This window comes from Gambusia affinis, linkage group LG11, assembly GCF_019740435.1.
Source record: "Gambusia affinis linkage group LG11, SWU_Gaff_1.0, whole genome shotgun sequence".
In the NCBI taxonomy this organism is placed as follows: Eukaryota; Metazoa; Chordata; class Actinopteri; order Cyprinodontiformes; family Poeciliidae; genus Gambusia; species Gambusia affinis.
The window spans coordinates 1,271,938-1,287,280 of NC_057878.1; the positions used below are offsets into that span (position 1 = coordinate 1,271,938).

General features: G+C 39.0%; 1 protein-coding gene and 1 long non-coding RNA gene across 2 annotated transcripts in view; one reads left to right on the forward strand and one right to left on the reverse strand.

Annotated features, from left to right (window-relative positions):
- The first annotated feature begins 1,754 nt into the window (after positions 1 to 1,754).
- The window catches only part of LOC122840127 (aryl hydrocarbon receptor-like), a 30,012-nt gene continuing 16,423 nt past the window's right edge, over positions 1,755 to 15,343 (forward strand). The window contains exons 1-2 of the mRNA XM_044132326.1: positions 1,755 to 2,047; positions 8,949 to 9,136. Of these exons, the coding sequence (XP_043988261.1) occupies positions 2,007 to 2,047; positions 8,949 to 9,136 (229 nt within the window). The 5' untranslated portion in view covers positions 1,755 to 2,006. The remainder of the gene's footprint in view (positions 2,048 to 8,948; positions 9,137 to 15,343) is intronic.
- Positions 2,485 to 14,718, reverse strand: LOC122840128. The gene is made up of 3 exons (XR_006372170.1): positions 14,552 to 14,718; positions 2,861 to 2,941; positions 2,485 to 2,571 (listed from the first exon to the last, which is right to left on the reverse strand). It is a non-coding gene; the product is annotated as an uncharacterized LOC122840128 (long non-coding RNA).

Here is a 15,343-nt window from a genome sequence, read left to right on the forward strand (position 1 = left end):
GAGAGACTGACTAAAACTACCTTAATAACGGACAAATTCTGGGATTTATTATGAGTCTCTGCTTATTTCCAAGCCCAAATGAGCAACTTCACGTTCAAAAACGAGCCCAAAAAGCGCAACCCGCCACTCATTAAATCGGCAAGCGACTTTAAAAAATGAAGCCCAAAGCCGCTTATAATAATCGGACTTGGCGGCAGAATCTCAAAATAGTTCCAGTTTTTCCACCAACAAAATGCGCATCTCCCTCCATTGTTTACATTTCTGTCGCATAGAGACGTCGGTCACTCGACAAGACGAGTAGAGGAAATACGATTAAATAACAAAAGAAGATAGTAACGCAAAAATGATTTTGATAAGTAACTGTAGTCTGACTACTGGATTTGAAATAGCAACGCGTTAGATTACTCGTTACTGAAAAAAGTGGTCTGACGTCAGTAACGCATTACAAATTAACGCGTTACTGACATCACTGCTCGCGGGCCACACTAACATTAAACTTTCATATTAAGGTGGGGGCCACAAACTATCGTCCCGAGGGCCGCAGTTGGCCCGCGGGCCGCGAGTCTGAGACCCCTGGTGTAGAAGCTTTAAGCTGCTGCGGCTGCTTCTCTCAGCCTGATCATGAAGCAGGTCATAGTTTTCTGTTTCTCCTCCACTTTGGAAGAAACTCAGCATCTTCACCCAAATCCTGTCTGGCTGATTCCCCTCCATTATGTCACAGTTGACCCCTGACCCACATACACCACTCTGAACCGCCGGCGTCTGTCTGTAAGTACCCTGATTGGATGGTGAGATTCACCCGGGAGCGCGCACACGTGAACACGCTCGTTCCGTGTTTCTAGGAGACTCTTCCACGTGCTCGCGCACATGTGCCGTGACCAATAGGAGGCTCGCATCGCGCGTTCCTGACAGAGGAGGGTGTAGTAACTGAGTGAAGCTGACACCCATCCACGTGAAAAGTTTCAGCAAATAGACTGAGTCGTTGAGCTTCATTGGTGCTGTTAAAAGTTTTCTTTGTGCTGCTTTGGTTAGGACATATTAAAAATTATTATTTTTTTAGGTCACCAAGAGGTCACCATCCCCCGTCTTGCTCTAAAACCAATCACAGTGGGCTACTTGCTGCTATTTTAGTGCTTTGTCGTTTAATCTGTCATTTTTTGCGGCTTTCCTTTATGAGACATCATGGACCCCCTGCATGTGAATGTTTACATCCGGAAACTTCGCACATGCGAGGGCAAACATTATTCTGTTAGTTGCCATCCATAGAAGCGCTGCCGGTAGAACAATCCCGTTAGCAAAATGAAACCTGGAGATGTAGGTATTACTAATTTAGTGCAGTGCGCCGAAGCAAAGGGAAAAATTGTTAAACAACTCAAAGCCATCATAATATCATAAAGGAAAGCTGCACTAATTATGGTTCTAACAGCACAAACTTGCACAAACGAAGCACTGAAGGAGGAGCAAGTAGCCCACTTAAGTTTGTTATGGAGCAAGACGGCGGGATGGTGACCTCTGGATGACCTAAAAAAATATTTTTTAATATCTCAGAGTATTAAAATTCTGATTTTAATATTCTGATTAAAATTCTGATTTTAATATTCTGAAGCACAGACGAACATTTTAACGGCAGAAACCTGCACAGGACACCGAGCATGCAGGCTATTTGCTGAAATCATCCAAGTGGGTGGGTGTCTGCTTCACGCAACTGGGTTAAGTGCGTGGAATGCGCGGCCCCGCTGCAGGTTGGAGTGGAAGAGGCTCTGCTGCTGTCTGCAAGCTGTCTGACCCGCAGGAGAGATGCGCTACATTCTGGTGCAAACTGCGCCAACGCTCTGAGGAGCTGCTGCTCAGAGACAGGACTCTACTGCGTTACTTTCCTGTCCAGTTCATCCGTTGATGCCTTTGGATTTGTTATTCCTATTATCGGACATGATGTATGCGGGCGGAAGATTCTAACGGAACGTTGGCCGGTGGGTTCTGCGTGTCCTTCTAGAAAAGGAGCAGACATGTATGCAGGACGCAAGAGGAGAAAACCTGTCCAGAGAGCGTGAGTTCCGATGAGTTTCTCATCTTTATTATAAAATGTGTTTTAAATGAGTGCAGATCAGTTGAGATGCACCTGCTGAGCAGAACTGGGCTTCAGAAGGCGCAAAACTGCGGCCAGACAAGTAGAACTAGTCTGACGAATTCGTGGAGATTTCGTTTTTTTCTTAGCTCGCACTAATTTTGAAAGCCCCGATTATTCTGGAAAAATGTGGTTTTAGAAAAAGAAAAACGCTGGAAAAAATGTTTTTGTTGTAAAAAGAGATGGATCAGATCTCAGGCCTGCAGAGGCCTCAGCGTCCGACCTGCAGCTTCAGCTTCCTCAACAGAAATAATAAATTAATCCCTAAGAAGATGGAGGAGCAAATAGGCCTCAATATTCCATTCGTTTTAATAACTTTGTATTGGCTGTTTAGCAACATTTAGTTTGGTCATCGGGATCAGTACGACGCCATTTTCCTCATGAACGTCCTTCAGAAGATCAGCTGCATCGCTCCTTTAGCTCCCATCCACTCAGCGCGCAGTGGCCTGGATAATATTACACACGTTTTATTATACTTTATTTCAATATTTTCAGATGCAGAAATGAAAACAGTAAAATCTAAAGTAACAGCAAATTGTAGCTCGATCAGTCAGAAATGTTCTTTATTTTAAAAGCTGCCTGTTATCAGCTTTTTTAAGAAGCGAAATGAATCCCTGACAGCGTAGCTTCACTGTCAGGGATTCAGCTGAATTAAAAATAAATTACACAAACGATTTTATTGCAGTGGAATACAAAAAATGTCCAAGTTGAAAATGAAATTTAATTATTTCTTACTGTGAAAATGAGATTTTAGTCTGTGATGTTCTGTAAGCTCGGCTGTTATCTACCAAAAGCCCTGCAGTTCTTCTCCAACTCCTATTTGTTACAGAAAAAAAAAATTCTGAAGTGCATTGAAATAAGACATCTTGATATGGAAACAAAAAGTCTGAAGGTGCAATTTAATTTCAAAACATGATAATCTTTTCCCCAGAAACCAATAATACTAATGGCAAATAACTATTGAAATATAATTAATATATTATTTAAAATATGATACTTTAGACCAGTGGTTTTCATGCATATTTCACTACATTTTATGATTTTGCTTTGAAAAAGTACAGAAAGAAAATTGGGACATATCATTATGCAGCTTTGCTCAGTTTCTGACAAATGAATGATGTATATAAATTAGGAACTGACATTGCAATTGCTCATTCATAAGATATTATAACAATAAGACAAAGATCAGTAACAGAACACAACAACTTTCTATGCATTTTAAAGAACCCCTACAAAGTGAACATTCTGAAATCTTTACAGCAGCTCATGGTAAAAATAAAAATAAACATTCCCACCCTTAAAGTCAAACAAGAAATTTTCCCACCTAAATGTTTCAAATCAAACTGATTTTAATATCTGATAAAGATAATCTGAAATATAAAAATCTTTTTTCTAAAGATGTCATTAATTAGATGGTGAGGGGATCCATAGCAAACAATATGTCTCTCCTAAACCTGCTAACTTGGTGGATCCATAGCAAACAATATGTCTCTCCTAAACCTGCTAACTTGGTGGATCCATAGCAAACAATATGTCTGCTAACTTGGTGTTCCACCAATAACTCACATCCAGATTTTGTGTTACCTAGCAATGACTTAACACCACCAATAAGGGATTTTGGCCTTCTCTCCTTTACAGACGTTTTTTCATTTAGAGGGGCTCTCCAGTAAGAATGCCTTATTAAGCGTCATACTATACTCTCCGACTAACCATACTTTGGCTAGGTCAATCCAAAACTTCACTTAGTTTTTCTTATCCATTTAGTGTGGTCTTTCTACTGGACTTTCTTTTGTTGTCCTGCTGCAGAACCAAAGTGTTATTGGGCTCCAGGTTCTGTTCTGATGGCTGGATGTTCTCCTGCATGATGTTCTGGTGGAAAGGAAGCTTCATCACACAAACATCACCATGTTTGACTGTCAGTATGATGGATCTGTTTCTGAAAATCCAGCTCTGTTAGCTTTGTCTTGCTTGGTGCAAGGTGAGGACCTAAATGCAGACACTCAGGCGAATTCATATGATGGTTAGTTTAATGAGGGGATAGAACAGGTTAGAACGGACAACACACAGGGAACCATAGGGATAGTAGTATCCAGCTGCAACTGACAGCCAATGAGGAGTTTAAATACTGGTGATTGGATGGAGAAACAGTGGCTGAGAAATGAGGCCAGAAAGGTAGACTGAATCTTCCTAAAGGGTCTGCTTTCTTCTCATTAGTCCACACATCTTTGGCATCATCAGGATTTTTTTTTTTGGTAAACGTGAGACAGGCCTTTGTGTTCTCTGCGTCACCAGTGGTTCTGGCCTTGGAGGCCATTTTGCCCAGTCTCTCTTACTTGCTCTTAATCTTTAGTTCTGACCTCCATCCAGTAAGTGAGGCCTGCAGAGTGATAGATGTTTTTCTGGGTAGTTGTGTGACCTGCTGGTTGAACCATCAATGTGTTCCTAGAATAATTGACCAGTTTCTCCTGGAAAGGGTCATCACTGCTGTGTGTTTCCTCCAGCTGTGGATGATGACGCTCACTTTGTTTGATGGCATCCCAGAGTTTTAAAAATGGCTTTGTAATCCTTTCCACACTGATAGATGTCTTTGCTTGTGAAATCACCCCACTTGAAAAAAATTGAGTTTAATCACAGTTTCTTTAGGATTTAATAAGGAATCAATCTCTTTTTGTCAGACTGACATGTTTGGGTATAGCTTTTTCTCCTTGAATGAATGAGTTAATTGCTTAAAATGTTTATTTTAGTTTGCTATGATTGTGTATTTTGTATGTTGGAATGTAGCAATATAATAAATAAAGCTAAGCTCTGCTGGGGGAATTACAATCAGATTATTTCACAAAATAATCAGATTTTCTATGTCTCACTCTTGTAGAGAATAGCATTACTGAAATCTGAATGAAATAGTAAGGAACATTATTTTCTGACACAATTTAAATATCAAAAATTACTGCAGATGAAATGATTGGACTTTGCCGTTGTGCTGGTGAGGATTAAAGATGCTCTGACTGTTGTTTGGTTGGAACACAGTTTTAATGCTGAATGGATGCAGGACATCCATTATTGTACGATGATGACAGTTAGCTTAATTAAAATAAATAAAATTATTCTAATATTGCTACTGTAGACATGGCAGCTGCTGTGTAACAATATACATGGGTCAATTTCTTTTATTACTTTGTTGATTATTTGGAGACAAAATCGGAATGAACTTGCAGTGAACTCTTTAGTTGCCATCCTAAGAGGAAGAATGGTTACATTCGAACAGGTAAATGCAATTTGAAGCAGATGTGTTTTTGTAGCAGTCTGAAAGGCTCAATATGAAACTTTCCCCTTCAAAAAATCTGATTTGTGCATCTTCCATATGATATATATGATATATGATATCCATATGATATGTCTCACATCATATATCTCTGATGTGAGACATGCCTCATATTTCTGCACCAGAAGTAGCCAGTGCTCCAGCCGCTATACCAGTCAAACTGGAAGTCCTGGAAACTTGTGACATCACTTAGTCAAAAGTTGCTTGTAAGTTTTAGAATGAATCAAAATTTAAAATGACTAAAAACTAGGAGTTTCTGTTCCTTGGTGAAAAAAAAAATGCATGTGATATTTGTCCAGTGTAGGTGATAAAAGAAAAACTGGACTGACTTTAATTTACGTGACCTTTAAGTCTATTTTATGATTCTATTCTATTCATTGTAAAGCTCATATTGTACACAGGACTTATGTATTTTTCTGTTTATTCGCAGCTCTTGCTGTGGGGCATTTTGATTGGGAGCCATTTCCTGTCTATGAACTTTAGACAAGAAACACAGAGACTTTTTTTGGTGGGGAAGAGATTTATGTTTATTTGCTTATCGACATTTAAAATCCAAAACTCTTTTGTCTTTTGTGTAAAAAAAATTAATTTTGGTAAGTTATTATAATTATTTGTCTACACCTTATAGTCTATGACCCTGTAGTGTGGACTGGTTAAATATATATATATATATATATATATATATATATATATATATATATATATATATATGTTAAAAAACTAACTTTAAAATCGTATTTATGAGCAGGGATATCTGGCTGCAACCCTGTAAAAAATAAACACTGTACAACTGTCACAGCTTGATGAAGAGACATGTGAACCACATGGTAATATAGAAGGGCCTGGGGGCCCGGAGTCTGGGAGGCTGGGTGCTGTGACCAGACTTCTGGCCTGTTCTCTCACTTTGCAGTGATGGTGAGTCATGCACGTCACCATGAATGAACTTGGAGTCACCATGACAGCTGCACCAAATGTACTGCCTTCTTGTCTTTGCTGGTATAATCCTCCATGCATGATGCAGTCAGATCTCTGGTTTAAGCAGCAGGAAGCCCTGCCCTCTGCTGAATTGGGAGCATGTGATTATCAGCTATTAGAGGCGTTCCTTTCTCAACTGGCTGCAGGAGCCTTCATCTTGGATCATGTCCACCCGGGTTAATAAGGACTGAACCCTCACTCAGTGCTGTTTAGTTGTTGGCATGCATTCTCTTTGTGACTGAAATAAATATTCTCTTAATGATGCTAACATTTAAAAGCATAATTTATTACCGTATGTGACTGTAGTCACATGTGGGGTACCCCAAGGTTCAATCATAGGGCTGCTCTTATTCAGTATGTGCTGCCACTAGCTAAGCTTGTAACAGGAAATAAAGATTAGTTACCATAGCTACGCAGATGATACACAGTTCTACATTACGATGTCCACAGGTGACTCTGAACCCATACATGCACTGACCAGATGCTTAGAACAGATAAATGTGTGGATGTCTAAAACTTTGTAAAAACTTTGAAGTTATTATCTTTGGACCCATAAGAGGAACAATCTAGAGTTACAGATCTAGAGTCAGTTATCACAGCTGGAAGCTACAGATCAGCCTGAAATCTGGGTGTAGTGATGAACTAAACTTGAACCTACAGAGTCATATAAAAACAGTTACAAAGTCAGCCTTCTATCCTGTAGAACATTTCCAGGATTAAAGGACTAATGTATTAGCAAGACCTAGAGAAAATCACCTATGTGTTTATTTTTAGTTGCATTGATAGTGAAGGCTTTGATTGATAAATCAAGTAATATAAATATTTCTCGTAATTACTCTTTTCTCTAGCTTTTCTTCTATTCAGTAAGTCATCAGATGAAAGCCTTAAGGCCTATTACGTTATTTAGTATGAATAAATGTATTTCTTTTTTTTTTTGTTAGAATGAGTCATATAGATTGGACTATAAACATGAGTTATGATCCCACTCATACTATTATTATTATTATTTGATGTTTTTTGTGTTTTGTCCTTTGTAAGTATGAGTGTGAATATGTGTTCCTATTGTTCTTTAACTGCCTGTCCTTGGTACACACTGTTTTCTCTGGTGATGAATTGCATGCATACCGTAATTCCATTTTTGCTTTGATTTCACAATGTAAAAATTAATTCTATTAAAGGCATGCATATTATCCATTTCAACGTTAGGATTTTGATGCATAAAATTAACTTAATCAGATGAGGGCTCACTTTCAAGGTAATTACTCTTTCTGAAACTTGGTTAAACAGTAATATTTCAGATGATGAAATTATGAATGATAATATAATATTAGAAAAGATGCATCGGTTAATAGTAAGAGGTCTTCTAACCTCAAATTTGACTGGAGAACTTATTTCTCAAACCGTTTATCCTTTGTTTGTTGAATGCTTTTTATTAAAATTACTCTACATCAGAATAAACATCTTCTCATAGGAAATAAAAGTGCATTAACTCTCCAGACTTCATTATTGAAAAACATCATCCATCTATTTTCCAACATGCTTATCTTTGGTGGGGTTGTGAGGTGTGCTGGTGTCTATCTCCAGAGATCAATCAAACTGACAGTCATGATTTTGGACTGTGGGAGGAAGCTGGAGTACCCAGAGAGAACCCACGCACGTCATTTTTATACAGCTGAAAAACCACCTCATCCTGCCACAAAAACCTTTCATTGAAAAACATTTTCTTGAATCTGGCATGTTTCCATTAAGCAAATTTATTTTGGTTATTCCAGTTTGTGCAATTTCATGGTCAATGGAAACAGAGCTTATGACATCAACATCTTCCCATACTTAATGATGGCCAGATGACATAGGAAATTTCACTGCTGTACGGTGGTGCCCAAGTCACAATCTACTATCCTGCAACCCTGCTCAAACATACCTGGTTCCAATGGCTGAGTTCCCTTAGCAGTTCATTAGATTCAACTGTGTTTGAGAAGGGACGCTTCTAAAAGTTGCAGGATGGTAGTGCTCAAGGACTGAACCTGGGCACCATCGCGCTACACACAGTCTATAAAAGGCCCAGGTAGAAAAATGATTAGCTCCATTTAGTAGAACCACCCTTTGTCTGGACTGCAAGTGTTCACCAGCCTGAGGTGTGGGAATCTTCATTGGTGCTGACAAAGTGTTAGCATTAAGTAATGCTATTATTGAGTCACTGCTCCAGCATTTGAGAAGCACTTGCTTAATTTCCATAGAACTGGTTTCCATTTGGTGTTAGGGAGGTTTCTTCAGGTCGCCACTACATTTCCTAACAATTTTGACAGTCTTAATGAATAATCACATTACATATTTTATCAGTATCAAATGTTTAAAAATGGCTTACAGCTATGTATGTTTAACACAAGACCAAAGGTCAATATTGATGGGAATCACAATAGATTGGACTATACACATTTTAAAACATAAGTGTTTTAAAAACTGCTATTTTAGCAGAGGTTGGACAAATCTAAACTCTACCTAAGACTTTATTCATCTGTCTATCAGGGTGAAACAGCCATCTGCTGAGGGAACCAAGTCAAATCCGTCCAAACGGCACAGAGACAGGCTGAATGGCGAACTGGAGCAACTGGCCAGCCTGCTGCCATTTCCTGAGGAGGTCACTGCTAGTCTGGACAAACTATCCATCCTACGGCTGAGCGTCAGTTACCTACGAGCCAAGAACTTCTTCTCTGGTGAGCTTACACACCAAATTGGGTTTCTGACATAATCTGATGTTTTCTTATTTGTTTGTACTACTGCACTGCAACAGTGTCTTTAGTAAGAGACATGAACTCTCATGTGGTGTGAACATGGGGATAGTCTTGATGTTCTGTGCAATACTTTCCACTTACTGTGGTAAATCTCTAACTTAGTCTATGTTTGTCTTATTTTTTTGTGTGGAAAAACATGACAGTAGCTTTTAAGTGATGTGTAAGTTAGAGTGTTTTTGCAGATGGAGCTGTTTTTGTGATATATCTTGTGGAACATGAACATATATCTCATATCAGAGCTTTATGGAAGTTACCATGTATGCTGATGTTTAAACTGGTTTCAGTGAGTGTTTAGATGACACCTTTGAGAGATGCCATCTGACAGGATTGTTATTTATGGAGATGAAGAGTTTTAGGTAGGCTTCTTTTCTTTAAGAAGCAAACGGAGTAGCCTCAGAGGAGCTGCTTGTGTTTTCTCCACTGAAGACATTGTAACTTTATGTGAAAATGCTGCAATGCGGCCACTGGATGCTCTGGGAACATGAATAATGGAGAGAAACTGTGAAGTTTAAAGAATTTATGAAATGAAGGCAGAGCCATGTTTGTTTAAGGAAGCTGCTCTTTGAAATGGCTGTTTGGACTGAAGCAGACAGGATGCAGCTGCACTGATGCGAGCAGTGCTTCTTCTCTGCTGTGTGGCTGCATAGACACACAGCCCTGAAAACAGATAGCTACATGTCTGCAGTTTTTCATCCTTTGACAGAGTAATGCAAAACCATTTCACATCTATTTGGCTGCTAAAGATGTCACATAGAAATATTGACATTGGAGTCCAACCTGGACTCCAATGTCCAGTTTGGACATTGTTTCAAAGTGTAAACTATGAAACAAGCACTTGTCTATCAACTGTAGCTCACTTCCTGCTGTCTTTAAGTAACTAACAAGCTCAGGGTTGTTAGATTAGGGCAGCAGATTTGCTGTGCAGCGCTCAGGACCAGGACCATGTGGCCGTTGCTCCTGGCTTTCTGACAAACTCAATGTAATTAGTTGTGTGTAAACAGCACTAGTTCTGTGTTTCAGTTGTTTCCAGAAGTGGACAGTCTGATCAGCAAAGGTTTAGCTGGGATGCACTCTGGAATTAGTGCAAGAGCCTCAAAGCATGACTCTGTTTGGTGTTTACAGGAGCTGTGGAACACCAGGAGAAGTCAGCGTTCATCAACTTTTAAAACATGGCCATAGGCTTAGGTTGTTTGTTGTGTTTGCATTAAAATGTGGTGCTAAAGGTGAACAGAGCTGTGGTGTATATTCTGGGAAATATAATTATCCCATCAGGTGGCCATGTTTGTTACAGTTTGGCACTGCAGAGGCAGAAAGGATCGACCCCTGTGTAAAGTAAAAATAGCATTAAAACCCTAAGTCATAACCAGAATGATAAAGTAGTTTTTATTGTCTACCAAGTATAAGCATCACAGAAAAATCAACTAGCTAGGAGCACAGTGTTATTGTAGCCTAGTGCCTAATGCTAAGCCAGGTAACCTTTTGGTGAATGTTATAGAACGTATTATCTGGCTTGCCTGTTTTAAGTTGTTAATCATTACTTGGACTATAAATACTGCTGCATAAGGCCTAAAAGCATCAATGTAGTAGAACTTATAAGTGTTGTTCTTCAAATGAGTGGGAATATGTTCATGTACTGTAACTCTCTACATGTTGCATACAGCATGTCAGCTGTCATGGCAGCAGGTATTAGTCACCTCAGTGTACTATGGGTTAAAAGGAGCAAAGCCAAATGATTTAGGAAATGACAAATGGACTGAAAGGTTTTGCTTAGCCATCCTGCGGTCTTAGCGCAACAATTAGGAAGAGCATGAAAAATGTCATGGTGGGACAGAAGGGAAGCATTTAGGTTTGACCATTACATTCCGAAACCACACACAAAAAGACATTGTAAAAGCTCACATGGGGTCAGTGCGACCCTGGTGCACCGCGCACAAAGTAAAAATCTCATGAGGCCTAAATAACCACATCTCTTCCCTACACTACAGCTGGATCACCACTACAAAACCTGCCACAAACGCTAAGGCTAGTTAGTATGGCCACCCATGATGGCCATGCTAATATTTCTCTGTTTATTTCCATTTCAGGGAAATAAACAGTTTCCCTGAAATGGTATATTGTTTCTCCGCCATTTACATATTGAGCAGCGTACATACTGTTAATTGACAATAGCTTTTTTCCCTTCCAGCAATGTGCGCATGCACATAATTTTCAGATATAACAATAACATGCAGGGGATCCAAGGGCTACGTATGACTGGGTCGAGGTGTACATTATGTATGTCAACATTTTACTGCTGTTCAGATGCTATCATTAGGTGTTTTTATGCTAGTTTTAGTTATCAGCTAGTTTTACATGTTTTCGTCACTCTGCATGGAGTTTATAATTGTTGTACAACATGCTTATTCTAGCATACATGTCATAAAACTATTTTAGATAGCTTTAGCATTTCAGCTAATTGAAACTTTTTCATGTTTTTCTTTCTCTGCATGGAGTATGTTCCTGTATTTTAGATAATTTTAGCTAATTTTAGCTTTTACATGTCTTTTTTCACACTGCATGGGGTACTTTGCTGAAAGTCAACTTGCCAGTGATAGCCTACAAGCTATTATTAGTATTTCCACTAGCTTTAGCTTTTTATCTCATTTTACCTTCTAAACCGCTAAGGCCTTACAGCATTGGTTGGTAAGCAGTGTTATTCAGCATTTTTCTATAGTCTGTGGTTTGGGTTTTTGGAAAAGTTGAAGGGTACAAATACTTTTGCAAGCCACTGTATGTTCATCATGAGCTCAGTGCAATGAGAGGTTTTATCACTGCCATTCTCAATTGAGTAGAATAATTCACACTAACACAATAATTTATGTTTGCACAGCAATGATCAATGCTCACGGACACAGAAAAAAACAGCTGACATATTAATTATGCTGTAGAAACTCATAAAATGAGCATCAGCATATTTAAAAACAGACATAATATGTCACTTGTCATTTCTGTTGGACTGCCAGTGTTGGTTCTTATCTGGACAGTAGCTGCTGTCCTGATTAGCTGCAAATAGGTGCAGATTAACACCTGAACTGAGCCTAACCTGACATAAGCCTTTAGGGGCAGCATGTAGTCTAATGTCTCTTTTCTCTGTGATCTTTATTACAGTGATTCTTTGGTGATGTTGCAGCTTTAGGTACAAACAATCTTTTTCATTGTGAAACATTAATGTGCAAATGTTATTGATGGAAACAAATTAATAAATGTACTAGATAATCATTGAATTATTTTAAACAGTATGTTTGTATTAGAGACATGTTTATTCACTGAAAATAATGAATATCCCCCCCACCAATATATGTATGCAAGTGATGTATATGTATATATGGTCACGGGTAATTTTCACCATGCTGACTTGAAAGTAGTGCTCCCTAAATTCCACCAGCACATTAAAAGTTGAAGGGTACAACTTTTAATGTGCCCTTGCACCCTTCAATAGTTCCCCTCGCATCTTAGCTCCTAGTTTCTTACACTTTGAATTACTTTTTATGATAACAAAAATGAACAACTTAAAACTCAAGAATTATTAGTTTTCAATGATTGTAGAATTGAAAGTTTAGGCATTAACGTGAGCCAGAGTGATGTAAACCTGCCAGCAGACAGCCAGTGTTGCTTTGTCAGTGAAAGTTGAAGCGTCTGTCTGGACATCAGTAGGGATGCAAAGTTTGCTCTATGACTTTTCCCATCTGATTGCAGATATAAAAGTGATTCTTAAAGCAATCTGCTATCAGACCTCATGGCATCTTCTTCCCCCTGTTTTGTGATGTAACCTGAATGTGGGTGAAGGATCTGATCTAATCATCAACATTACTCTGCAGCTGAGCAGTCAGTGCCAGGGAACCCTTCCCCTTCATAGGCTTAACATGCTGGCCTGATGCTGTCTGCACATGTAGCACTGTTTCATAATTCGTCTGATCAGACAATGTTGCATAAACAGACTGCTGCTAAAGCAGTATTTCTTATATGATTCATCTGAAAATAAAGTATTTTCTTCTAACCTATCAATGCATCTGTGTGTGTGGGGGTGTGCGTGGGTGTGCGTGTGTGGGCGTGTGTGTGTGTGCTGTTTTTCAGTTATGGACTGGGTTTAGGACTGATGTGTGAATTGAGTTCAGGTCAGGGTTAGGCTGGAGAAATGAACGCTGAATGTTAGGCAATGCAAAGTTCTTGTGAAGGTCGCAAGACATACTATATATATGTGTGTGTGTGGGGTGGGGCGGGGTGGGGGGTTGGGGGGGGGGTGTCTGTGTATGCTGAGCTGTGACAGCCCTTTGGAGGAATTCCAGGACAACATGTAGGGATTGGGCTGGAAATGTAAACAGCACCAGCTCAGAATGTTCCAGTTAATCCTGCTGTAGTTTGTATGATGAACAAATTGAAAGTGGTGAAATATTTGCCAATATTTGCAGTGTTTTCTGGATCATTGGACACTGCAGGACAGCCTTGAGTTGATATGTTTCATGTATGTGCTGATCAAAACTAGTGATCAATGGATTGATAAACATTGCTTAGAATTTCAGTTGGTTCAGTATTCTGAGTGCATCATATCCAGATCCATCTCCAGACAGCGAATAAGACCTATTGCTAAAAATCATTACTTGCTAAACTTGTGAAAACTTGTGCAGCATCCTTCGCTCTGAGGTCCAGGTCTACTTCACCATGAAACTCAAATCTTTCAGTTACCATGGCTACCGGCTCTGAATTGCCCTATGGATCTGCGTCCTGATTTGTTCATTCTGATCTCAAAACCACTTTTTGTTAACCACTTTTTGAGATGGTCTTACCCTAAATGATTTCTATATTTTGTCTCCTATCACAATGCCTTCAAGTCATTTCTGCATGTATTTTCAGTTTGTAGTGTTATGGTGACTGTGAGTCTTCTGTGTTTTATTACTTCAATGTTGCTTCTATTTGTTGCTCCCAATGTAAGATGACCTTAAAATACCAAAAAGCATTTTAATTCTTATCTTGGTTGTGTTTCAATGTATTAGAACTTGAGCCCAGATATTCAGGCTCAGCCTTCTGCCTTCCAAGACAGTCTGCTGGTTTGATTGTAATAATCAGCAGAAAATTTCCACTTTCACCAAAAGGACCCCGACTATCTATTGTCATCATCATCTTTGTATCAGACTGTCAAGAACCTTCTACTATCTTTGTACTTTTATTTAATAAATGGTTAAATTCAAATTTGGAAAAGAAATCATTAATGGAGATGACAATTGTTTAATAGTTTTATGAGAAAAGGCGAGTTTGTGTATCTGCTACCAACAGACAAAAGCTTAAAACAAAAAATCTTACCAATGTAAGCAAGTTGTGGTTTTTTGGGGTCACTGCTTACATGTCAATCAGGGTGCCATGGCAACCATCCGCTCACATGCCCTGACACCAGTCTATATTCACCACAGGAGGTGACTGGACAGGTCAGAAAAAGCAGTTTATTGAAGTCCTATTGAAGAATAATGAAGTTGCACCAAAACCTACACAGCAATGCATAACTCATTATTAATGCAAGCAGTGCAGCTCAAATTTGAGCTCATTAGAAGTAATGTAACCTCATTTACTGACTTACCTAATCAAACAGGATGGCTTAATTTTAGAGACAATAAATGTGTAAATAAATAAATAAGATTTTTGAAAATCCAAAAGCTACTTAAACAGCTCTACCAAATTCATGAAAAACTTATGTGTGAATAAGCTTAAAGATTAGACTGGTTACACTTCCAACTCAAATCCTACAGTATGCTTTCTGGTACCTTCTTGGACTCTTTACATTGCACCATCCCTGACATAGAGTTATTGTTAACCTTCTGTTCTTAAACTTAAAGATCTGGCCCAGAATTAGTTATCCCTTCACTTCAGCCTCTGGGTCAGGGGTCTTCACGGGTCACGACTTGGTGGTCCTGGGGGATCAGAGATCAATGATCAATTAGTCTTGCAACCTTTCTCATTCCTCTATCTAGTCACTTGAGCAGAGAGGTAACTGACCATTAGTGACAAGTAAGAGTTATCATTCTAGAAGTTTGTTTCAGATTTGTGGTGCATAGAAGCTGAATGCTGCTTCTCCATGTTTGGTTCTGGTTCTGGATGAAG